General features: G+C 42.5%; 1 protein-coding gene across 2 annotated transcripts in view; it reads left to right on the top strand.

The window, feature by feature from the left end:
• Nucleotides 1–297: 297 nt before the first annotated feature.
• Nucleotides 298–12,031, top strand: part of b3gat2 (beta-1,3-glucuronyltransferase 2 (glucuronosyltransferase S)) — a 49,518-nt gene continuing 37,784 nt past the window's right edge. The window contains exon 1 of one of the 2 annotated variants that reach the window (XM_052081161.1): nt 298–1,260. In XM_052081161.1, coding sequence (XP_051937121.1) covers nt 733–1,260 — 528 coding nt within the window. In that variant the 5' untranslated portion in view covers nt 298–732. The remainder of the gene's footprint in view (nt 1,261–12,031) is intronic. The other variant, XM_052081160.1, reaches the window with a different exon arrangement.

Below are 12,031 nucleotides of genomic sequence, written 5' to 3'. Positions count from 1 at the left end.
GCCAGTTGTGCGTGCATACATTCTCAGGTATGTGAACATTTTGACAAATGTTTGATCATGCAAATGTTGACTGTTTGGTGACGAGGTGTGGCTCTGCATGTATTTTATTTTGTTTGTATTTCTAAATGAGCCGGAGGAATACGGAAGAGGATTAGTAGTCGGAGGAACGGGCGCTCTCTCTCTCTCTCTCTCTCTCTCTCTCTCTCTCTCTCTCTCTCTCTCTCTCTCTCTCTCTCTCTCTCTCTCTCTCTCTCTCTCTCTCTCTCTCTCTCTCGCTTTCTCTGTCCACCCCGGGTCTCCCTGTGTGTGCCGCCTCCCACCTCTTCCACTGCACCTGCTCCTCCCCATCCTGCCTTATTATCCTCATGTTCTCTCCAAGTGATGCTTCTCAGCTGCGGGAGCGAGTGGCGGAGAACCCCACTCGTAAAACCGATCTCTTAGGATTATTTTCGCCCCGTTAGAGTCACAATATTGGCGGACGAAGGATTCCAGACATGTGGACTTCTCTCGAGAGTCAGCTTGAAGTGGACAGGAACACATTGTGACAGGGGAGGATAGTGACATCTGGGAAACAGGACCGCCCGGAGCGTGGAAATCAGCCGGCGTTGGTGGCACAGAAAGCACGAGTAACATGATTTTTGACTACGGTAATTGAAAAAACGAGAGAGAGACAGAGAGGGTCGGCAGTTTGCAATGAAGTAACTAGAAGAGTGCAAGCTCGATAACTTCGCCATGAAATCAGTGTTCTTCAGCCGATTCTTCATCCTGCTGCCTTGGGTCCTTATAGTCATCATCATGATCGATATCGACAGTAAAAGAACGAACTGGACTCCTATCGGTTTTCCGCGCAGCAGGGCGCAGCATGGGGCCCGAAAAGCGGGGCTCGGTGCCCCGAAGAACCAATCCGCCCTGCCGGTCATCTACGCCATAACTCCCACTTACACCCGACCCGTGCAGAAAGCCGAGCTGACACGACTGGCGCACGCTTTCCGCCAGGTCCCTCAGTTCCACTGGATCGTGGTGGAGGACTCCACAGTGCGCACGGATCTGGTGAGCCGCTTCTTGGCTCGGTGCGGTGTGCCTTACACGCACTTGCACGTCTTCACGCCGCGCAGGTTCAAGCGCGCCGGGATGCCCCGTGCCACCGAGCAGAGAAATTTGGCTCTGGGCTGGCTCAGGCAACACCGGACACGCCGGGACGCCGGGGTGGTCTTCTTTGCGGACGATGACAACACTTACAGCCTGGAGCTGTTTCAAGAGGTAACCCTTTCCACATTTTCATCACAGATCGTCCTTTATTGGACTTGAATAGACTTGACCAGTGGTGTATAAAACATGGTAATTCACTTTCTCTTCCGTAACTTACTCAACATATTTCTACATGATCGGGTTCAACAGTCAAACATAAATGAGAGAATTAATACCTTGTATTATTATTATTGTATAATTCGTATTATTCAAAAATACGAATTCCAAAAATAAATACAGATGGGTGGCTACTATATGAGATATTCTTTGGAACTTTAAAATTACAAGAATTCATACTGCACGAATTGACCAAACCCGACCCGATGGATCCAGAAATTTGATGGAGGGATACTCTGTTGTACAGTATTCGCTGCTTGTATGTTTGCGCTGACTCGTCCTCCAGCATTTAAATCACTACAATTTTATAAAAGCAGTTTACTATCTACTTTGCCGACCAATGACCTGTGAACATGCTCATACAGTAGTGTCAAACATACGGCCAGCGGGCCGGAACCGGCCCACAAGGAGGTTTGATCAGGCCCGCAGGATAATTTAAAAGTGAAAAAAATGCATAAAAGACACGGAATGAATATTTTAATAAGGCGCAATTCATGGAATATCCGCTCGGGGACACACTGTTTTGATCAGAGAAGAAGACAACAGCAGCCTCAGTCTGTCACTGATACAGATGCAACACAGCAGACGCTATCAAGGACATGAATACTTTATTCTTTGCACATATTAAAACTTAGTTTGTAATGTGTAGGCAGAGATTACATTTAGATTTTATATGCTCGTGTAAACGGTTTAAAAATTCATTTCTTTATAAATCTCATTTAATCTTAAAAGTGCATTACTATGTTTTTCAATACCAATCACTTGTTAAGATTTTGTGCATTTGTACAGTCAGTGGGATCAGTTGCAATCCATATATGTGAATGATAAAAGTAAATTGCACATTTGTCGAAGGAAATCTTAGGTGCTTCATGAAATGTTTTGTAAAAGATACAGTATGTTCATTAAATGTCAACATTTTCCTAGTGTTCTTGTGCTTTTTTAGACCAAAACAAAGGAAAGACATATTATTTTGGTTATTTACAGCAAAGTATGGTATCATTTTTAATGTTCCGGCCCACCAAGTCCGTATGTGGCCCACAATGTGAAATGAGTTTGACACCCATGTGCTAATATATCCTATAGTTATATGAATAATGCCAGCACACCTCATTTGTTTTGTGTGCAGTTTATATGTTGCGCGGGTGGGCTCATGTTGTGTGTGTGAGTGTGAGTGAGAAGCATTGTTTGTGTTGATGTGACCTGCAATTGCTGGCAACCAGACATGAAAACCTATGCTCCACAGTTAAATGTGAGAGGCACGGGCTCATCTGTGACCTCGATGGGGACAAGCGATATAAAAAAACAAATATGGATGGGTGGATTTGGATTGTTTTTAATTGTCAGTATGGTTAAATCAACTTAATTAGCAGATCTGCTCACGTAGTGGTCATATTCATGTCACATACAGTGCATGTGCCAGTACAGGGAACCAAACAAACATGTCTGACTATATCCATACGTCGGACCCTCAAGCTGCTCTGGTTGCTCCAATAACCCCATGGGAGTCCTTCCAACTATTTACAGACTGTTCATATTTTTTTTTTGTGCTCATAGCCATCATTTTGTTTTCGTAGCGCAGATCATTGATGGAGAAAGCAAATCAGAGACGAAGGGAGATATTTTACGCATGTGCACGGACATGGTGGAGTTAAATTACAGCACCACCTGGCCTGCATAAAATTCCACACGCTTGCATCACCGTATGCATGCATATTTTCTCTGGTAAACGCTCATTTTAATGTGAAATAAAAAGTGGAGTGGACTTCTTTGTGCTGATCCTTGGCGCAAAAAGGTTTGGAGATCACTGCACTATGTCGTGTCTCCTGAGCCAAGTTGAGGAGAGGCCAATCCATCCACCCAGCACTGCATACCAATAACATTATCATGAAGTACAGTTTTTAAATACAAATCTTTCTTTCAAATGTAATGCTGCTGGAATCTAACACATGATTTGGATGTTCTCCTTGTGCCTGTGTGGGTTTTCTCTGGGTACTGCGATTTCCTCCCACATTCCAAAACCATGCATGGCAGGTTAATGAAACACTCTTAAGTTGTCCCTAGGTGTGAGCGCGGATGGTTGGTCATCTTTGTGTGCCCTGCGATTGGCTGAAAACCAGTTGAGGGTATCTCCCACCTACTGCCCGAAGACAGCTGGGATAGACTCCAGCACACCTGCGACCCATGTGAGGATAAGCGGGTCAGAAAATGGATGGATGGATGTTCTTGGCCACGGGGCAATTAATGTCAAAATTCAGAGGCTGCAATGAACCTGGACTGGACAGGGCTGTAGTACTTGAGTCTTGATTCGACACGTGTTTTTGTTGTCTCGGACTTGGTATTTGAATTGGACTTGTCTTGGACTCAACCAGTGGACTCGACTCAATCAAGGCCAACTATGTTTTAATTCCTGAAAGTTAAAATCCTCCTTCAAAAGAAATTTGAAGTAAAGTTTTTCAGATTATGGAACTAGCCATCTGATGGGTTAATGTTACTGCACGGGAGTCAGAGACAGCAAACCCTGCTGCAGTGTTGTGTCCATCGTAATTCATTAGCTATTTCAACGCTGTTTTGTAGCTGCTCGATGCGTTTTGCTGCTCCCCGGTTCCCCATCTTCTACTCGTCTCTCCACCAATAATACAGCAATATTGTTTTTGCAATTGTTTTTGTTGTCGATCGGCACACACGGTTAATAAAGCAAAGGATTCCATGCCATCTCAGAAGGGACTTGAGCGTAATGAAATGTCTCTAATTTTGTGGTCGAGAAAATGGTAGTTTTATGTCGTAAGGTTTACACTTGATCTCATCTGGATTTGGACTCGGACCTTGTGGTGACGGACTTGACTTGAACTCGATACAGATGGACTTGAGTACAGCCCTGCTGGACAGAGAGCTGATTGAACAAGAAGGCAAACCAACATACTCAAAGGAAATCACCTAATAAACAGCTTCAAGTATCTTATTCCTTTTTTTTCATGACTTTTGTGGCTCTGTTTTGACACTGGATGCCCTTCCTGACACAACCGTCCCGTTTTGTGAAAAGCATTGCTCATCCCGAGTAATGCGGTGGTGAGGTATTTGCCATGCAGCAACTACGAGTTAACGGCATACAAATGTACAATGTGTTCCCGTCGCAACTGTGCCTCTACTCTGCTCAAATATAGAATCCACATCAGCAAGAAAGAAAATCCGAGCCTACTGAAGAGTAACTCCCGCATACAGAGCTGCAAGTGGGCTTAAGCATGTGCATTTAAGTCGTAGAAACCATTTAGGGTTCAGGGTTTTTGTTGGTGCTAGAAATCCTCAAAAAGGAGAGCTGTATGAATTCAATTACTCTTTGTCAAATCGTTACGTCGACCACAATAATGTGGTTTTATGCTCTACCATGAACCACCACTTTGAATTAGCCTCTTTTAGATGTTTAAGGCTCATTTCCAGATATAGTCTTGTCATTGGTGTTATGTACAGATGCCCTTCCTCACTCCAACTCTCCCTATTTGGACGGTCTTAGGAGTGACAGTAAATTGGGCTAAGCTTGGTTACCCCGCTACGTCGTGCTTTGTTTATTGCGGCTTAAGTCTATCGACGAGGTTTTCATATGTCACCATAATGTCACCTCTTGCGGGTTTATCTTGCCTTTTTTTTTGCTTTAGATGCAAAACAGTTTATTTATGAACTTTCATTGATGAGCTTCATGCTGTCAATAGATTTACAGATACTGTACGTGTATTCTTGTCACATCTGACCAATGAAATTACTAAACGCATGGTAATTTCCCAATGAAACTGTCCCAATTCGCCCTCATACCGAATATTCATATCAGGTATTTGCATATTCCAGTAGGAGGTTGGATGACAAAATATTTTCCCAGAACCGACTTACAAGAGTAAATATTGCTGAAGTTTGCCAGTGGATAGTCCTGACAGCTTTGACTAGTGTCAATAAAAATCCAGCGTCGTTTTCCAAACAAGCTTTGCATAGCTGCAGGGCTCCGTGATGAAGCAGCTTGCTTTTCGACACCCAAGAAGAGGGTTTTGATGTTTTTTTGTAAACAGGAGGACTAAAATCACTACATACTCTATTTATTTGTTTTAATTGTTGATATGTGTTGAGCCTCTTAACATGTCTTCATCAGCAGCTCTCTCGCTCCCTCTTTCTCTCTCTCACTGATAACTGCACATTCATACTTTAGCTACTAAAGGGGTGGGCAATTATTTTCCTGGGGGGGCCAAATGAGAAGCAGAAAATATTGCGGAGGGCGGGGCCAAAAGTTAGAAATAGAAATAGAAAATAAAGAAGATAGCACAATGTCTTTGTATGCCAGTAATAATGTAACATTCCCCTCCACCATCACACTCAGCACCGGTTCTCCTCAAGGATGTTTACTGAGCCCCCTGTTGTTCACGCTCTACACATTTGACTGCTCTCTGACTCTTATTAGCGGTCCAGTTTGCGGAAAGTTTTTAACATTATAACAATAAAACCATTCTAGGAAATGTTCCTTTACTCGAGCCACAAGCAATTCACTCTGTGCATGGAAATTGCCAGAATCGGACTGAGTAAGAATCGCTTCTTTGTTTTACAAAGTCTCGTAGATTTGAGTCTTTCCGACTCCAGGCGTCTCCTGAATGTTTCGTACTTTGTTACCCGCTTCGTTTAATCAGATACATATCACTTTCCCTTCCATGGTCATTACTCTCTCCCTCTTTCTTTGTCTTCCCCTCCCTCCCTGTGCTCTGCAACTTGAAGTAACTGCGCCACCTGGTGTTGAAATACCTGCCATTACAAGTCCAAACGAAATGAATGCAATCAAACCTTAATTGTGCACCAATCTTCGGCGGGCCGGATTAAAAAGACCAACGGGCCTGATCCGGCCCGCAGTTTGCCCACCACTGCTTTAGTATGTTTGCATGTTCCCTGATGAGGCGAAACCTTGCACTTCCAGGTTTCTACGTCTTTAGAAGGAAATTCACTGGTCATGGATCATGTCACCTGCCATAACTGAGGGACCACCGTAATACAAAAATCAGTTTAAATGAGAATACAAAAAAAACATACAAACAAGAATACAAATTCTTTATTCACGTTGTGTCATGATTCTGTTTTTGACCAACAGGTGGCACTGTAGGGCTCTACCTGCAGCTGCACACCTGTTGGTCGTTATCTAATTATTGCTTTAAAAGGACAACCACTCAGTGTCGGGTCATTGTTTGCTACTTTGCTGCTGTCAGGTTTGTTTCAGTCATGTTTCGGTCACTTATGTTTTAGCTTCAGTCCTGATTTTTGTTTGATACTTTGGACTTTGTTTGTTTTGGATTTAGTTTTCTCGATGTTTTAATCCAATTTGTCAAGTACACCGTGCTCCTCCCTCTTGCCTGCTCTTTGTGGTCCACCACCACCTCGCAACGTGACTTTCTTGGTTAAGTGTATTGTATGTATAGAAGGCATCTTTAGTTTTTCAAAAAGTAATTAAGTCTAACAAAAGCATGTGATCCCAAATAAATTATGAAGAGACTGAATAGGACTCTACCACCAAATCATCAGGTACCATAATATTTCAAGGCTAGTAACATAGGCATGATGGAATACAACAACAAGACTAATGAAACAGTTTAGTTATCGCATCAACACTCTGAAGATAAAGGACATGATTGTACCTGTGCCAGGATGTAACTTCAGGGACAAGTCATTTGAAGGAATTCCCAAAATGGGACATATTCAAAGGAATACGGGGAGAAGGACTTTTTCTGTTGATGGTCGCCCTGATTTCCCCAGGGAGGCTGAAAGCGTGTTCCACCTGGGAAGCTTTTACGAAACCCAGGTATAATGCTCGTAAATCTGCACGGCTGCGTAGCATTAAATGATATGGATATGCATCTCAGAGAAAACGAGAGCTGTGTGAATGCTGCACCGAAGATGAAAAGAGCACACATGCTTGCTGCTTGCACTTTGGTTGTTCTTCCCAGTTCACTCGAATCAGACCAACATACCTGCAGGGAATTTAGAGTCAAGATTGTGTTTAGATCATCTGCAGCAGCTTACGAGTGTCAAAGGGTGGCATTGATCTTGAAAGATCACAAGATGACAACCGCATGCTGGTTTCATGCATCCATCTGCTCACCTTGTGGAAGTGGGACTGGCAAGAATTCCTACTGGGTGGATACGCTCTGGACAGATCGCCAGCCAGTCACATGGCTGCCAGATGAAGTCAGTTATTCACCGTCATAGCCACGTTTCGCCGTCTTCTTTTAACTTCGCGAGCCGCATGTGGCTCTTTGTCTGGTTCAATGCGGCTCCCGGGCTCTAACACGACAAGCGTTGAAAAGGCCTCGGCAGCGGCAATGCCATTCAAACAAGGTGCCAACTTCTCAGAACGTACTCCGTCAGCCTATCATCAATCCCGTTACTTGATTGACAAAGAGAGCAACCAATCAGATGACTGCACCACCGCTCATGCGCAAACAACGGTGCTAAGTGCTAAGCTAATCAGCAATTGACCTCTGATTTAAAGGCAGGGGTGCCCAATACGTCGATCAGAATCGACGGGCAACCAGCGAACTGGTCCCAAGTCGACCGCAAGGGGTGGGAGGAGGAAATGTGTGGGGAAAAAAAAGATTTGTTTGTTTGTATCTTTAGCGTTCGTTCATTTTCGGCCCGTTCCAACTGTTGCTCATCATGTTGTGCGTGCATATGTGTGCGAGTGCACTGGTGGGCATACGCGTGAGTGCATGCGTTTGAGCGCGCGCGTGTGTGTGTATGCTTGCAAGTGCACGATCGGGTCGTTCGTGAGAAGTCGGTCGCTTCAAAAGTCGATCTTTGGCCAAAAAAGTGTGTGTCTGTGTGTGCATGTTCGTGCGCGAGGAAGTGTATGGTGTGGCTCTTTGCAGTAACTCAGTAAAAAAATTGGCTCTTTGTCTCTGGTTGGCCACCCCTGGTTTAGAAAAACGCAAAATTTTGCGTAAGATCGCATTTGAAGTCTGCGTACTAATAATTATTACAGTTTATTTTCGTCACACCCGCCCATCTGCATGCCACAACGAACAGGTTCAGTGTTTGTGGAAAATGGATCATTGGATGGATAGTTTTTAGATTACCTGTAGTTATCTTCTCAATTGTTTGAACCTGTTTCGTTCCTCTTGGGCTTCTCCAACAGTTTTGAAGTGTCGTGTGGTAAAAACAAAGTCACACTCAGGGTTTGCCATGCTGGATTCCACGTCGTGTGTGCTCATTGCTGAAGGCGCCACTGTAATTCTCAAAAGGAACATCTGTTTTAGTCTCTCTGATAGAAACCTGTCCTCCCTCTCACTTGCTTCCTATTTCATTAGCAGCACTGCTGTGCCAGTAATGGCCTGTCATAGAGAGACAATGGGCTGCCATGCAGCGGGAATAACCTGGAGCCAACCATTGCAGGCTCGGGACTGGATGAAGACAAAAATAGTTTAACATAGAAAGGAAGCTTTGTATTTGAATTGAAATTCTATGCGAGTTACATTTACACAGCGCTTGTTTCGAGAAGATTATGATAGAAGAGTGGCACTGTTAATTTCCTTCCACCTTGAATTGAGTTACATAGAAGCAGTAGAGCGTAATGAATAGTTAATGAATGAAAAATGAAAATTGTGTGCCATCTGTGGTGTGTCTTTTCACAATAGCAGAGTATAAGCGAATCAATAAGACATTTTTTTCTTAGCTGTTAAATAATGAATGGTAATGGAATAGGCCCATATTTGCCCAAACTGAAACCCATCAGCATGTTAATGAACACATCTTTTAAAAAAGTTATACATTTACAGAAAGAAAAGTAAATTCTACTTTACAATAGTCTTGTGGCCCCCGGATGAAAAAACTGCTAATGTCTTTCATTTACAATGCAACTGTAGATCAAGGGTCCATATTGAATTATCATATGTCATGCTTTAGGTTAAACCAGGGGTGTCGAACTCATTACACATTGTGGGCCACATACGGCTTCGGTAGAAGTCAAGTGGGCTGGGCCATTAAAATGATACCGTACTCTGCTATAAATTACTAAAATAATATGTCTTTCCTTTGTTTTGGTCTAAAGAAGCACAAGAACATTCGGAAAATGTTGAAATTTCATGAACATATCTTTTACAAAACATTTCATGAAGCACCTTAGATTTCCTTAGACAAATGTGCAATTAACATTTATCATTCACATATATGCATTGCAACTGATCCAACTGATTGCACAAAGGCACAAAACTTTAACAATTGGTTTTGAAAAATATTGTAACGCACTTTAAGATTCAGCGAAATTTAGAAAGAAAGGAACCTTTAAACTATTTGCACATGTGCATATAAAATCTAAATGTAATCCCTGCCTACACCTTACAAACTAAGGAAAATGCTATTAAATGTGTAAAGAATAAAATATTCACATGTCCCTGATAGTGTCTGCTGTGTTTGGTCTGTCTCAGTGACAGACTGCGACTGCTGTTGTCTTCTACTCTGATCAAAACAGTGTGTCCCCTAGCTGATACTCCATGCATTGCAGTCTATTAAAAATATTCATTCCGTGTCGTTTATGCATTTTTTTCCTGCGGGGCCTGATCGAACCTCCTTGGGGGCCGGTTCCGGCCCACGGGCCGTATGTTTCACACCAGGTTAAGCACATTTATATGGACGCTCCTTTAAATACATTGTATGTATAAAAAGTACAAACGGGCCAATGAAGAGAGCTTTAAAATGCTCTATTTTGAATTCATTTCATGAAAACAAGATACAATGCACAGTCATAAAAAATGTCAGGCTCCAATAATAGGGTTGATGAGCAGATGAAGAGAGATATTTTGCACCGGTGCATTTGAACACTGATTTGACACACTTGACAGAGTCGAATTTTCGTCTATTTAACTAAGCACCTCCCATCATATGCAAAAACATGGACAGAAAGTTAGGGCGCCTTTCTGTTCATGAAGGAAAAAAACAACAATGAGACAAAACTAGAGTTTTTTTTTTTTTTTTTGCGAGCTACATTAGTGCTATATTTTGTTGTAAAAGTGACAGTCTCTCCTGTGAAACATGGACCCGTATACTGCTGTTGTTTAACCTTAGGACAATTCCATAGAATCATTTTGACAAGTAGCTTTTACACTGAGTGGATGTACAGTCAGCCAATTATTTTAGAAACCCTGGTGGGGGCAAAATCCATCTCAGTGCTGTCTCTATACCCCTAACACTACTCTGCTTTGTTGTTGATTACACATGAAAGGGACTGCCCAGTCAGTTATGCCCTAAGAGACTACAGCAGAATAATGAGGTAAATGTGTTACAAACAACCCCTTCTTGCCTCTTATGAAAAAAACATTGGTACGCAGCAAATGTTTAACAAGGCTCCTCGATCTCTGACTGGAGAGAAATCAGGTGGAAAGGCAATTTGCATTAGGAGGAGCGTAAAGAGGTGTAATTTGCAGTTCGTAGATGTTGGCAAGGTCATTGTTTTGCATGCTTTATGATGCTCGTTATATGTTCCTAAGTCTCCAAAGAGAGACTTGGGTGGGAGTCAAAGAATGCATTAAAGCTATTGGCTTTGAAGGGAGTTATTCAGTGTGGAGCAGGCCTAATACCGTGTGGACTTTGCATGTTGTCAACCTACTTGGGTTTTCACTTAAATTTGTTGACGCCAGATGGTTATTTTACAAGTTTCAGGGTTGAGAAGCCGCACTCATACTTAGCACTAATCATCGGCAAAATAAATCTCAGATTTACATGTGTTCATAGCAAAACTGTTGAAGTCAATTTTAGACCAAACGTGTAGAATTTTTCAATCGTAGTAATAGTCTGTTTCTATTGCCCTAAGTGAAAATGTGTTGTGCTTTGTTTTTGTGCAGGACTATAGAATGTACAGTGCGTAAAATTGCATGTATTTACTGTATGAAACCACTGATCTCTAATGTTAATCGCTGTGCGATCCATTTTCTCATCTGCTTATCCTCGCTGACAATCACAATTCAGTGTTCCATTAACTTGCTACACGCGTTTTTTGGAATGTAGGAGGAAAACCCACACAGGCATGGGTAAAACATTCCACACATGGAAGGCCGGAGACGTTGCTTAATTATGACTAGATAGTTGAGCAGTGCATGGTTTCAGCTGACATGCCTCACAGTGTATCGGAGCAGAATTCAAGTTTGGTAGTGTTGTAAACAACATTGTCTCTGTGGTTTGTCACATTTACATGGCATGTTTAGTTTCACTTTACAGGGACTACAGATGCACTCATGTTTTCAGATTACTATCGATATGGTCTGCTTGTCCAAGTTGGCTCGCTCTGAGCAACAAATCAGAGGGCATAGAAATGCAGAATTTTATTGTGGACTGCCTATCTTACTCCCGTTAGCCAATTTTACCGGATGTCGGATTAGCTAAAGACATCTTGCTAGATAAGTTATATCAGACAGCACTATTGACATTTAAGGTCGTGGTAAAATTATTGGATTGGATTGGATTAAACTTTATTGTCGAATGTACTGTATGTGAAACATACAGCACAGATGAAATTTCTTCCCTCTCAACACAAAACAAGAGGAGCCGCTGCGGGTGTCCGCGCCGCCATCGAAAGAAAAGTTTAAAAAAATGACAAAACAACACATGAGACACAGACAATCGTGCACTCTTAACCACTTTCCTGCATACACTTTGTTGT

Source organism: Hippocampus zosterae, chromosome 11 (genome assembly GCF_025434085.1).
Source record: "Hippocampus zosterae strain Florida chromosome 11, ASM2543408v3, whole genome shotgun sequence".
NCBI lineage: Eukaryota > Metazoa > Chordata > Actinopteri > Syngnathiformes > Syngnathidae > Hippocampus > Hippocampus zosterae.
The sequence above is the reverse complement of the archived record's forward strand: the minus strand, read 5'-3'. Positions and strand labels throughout refer to the sequence as shown.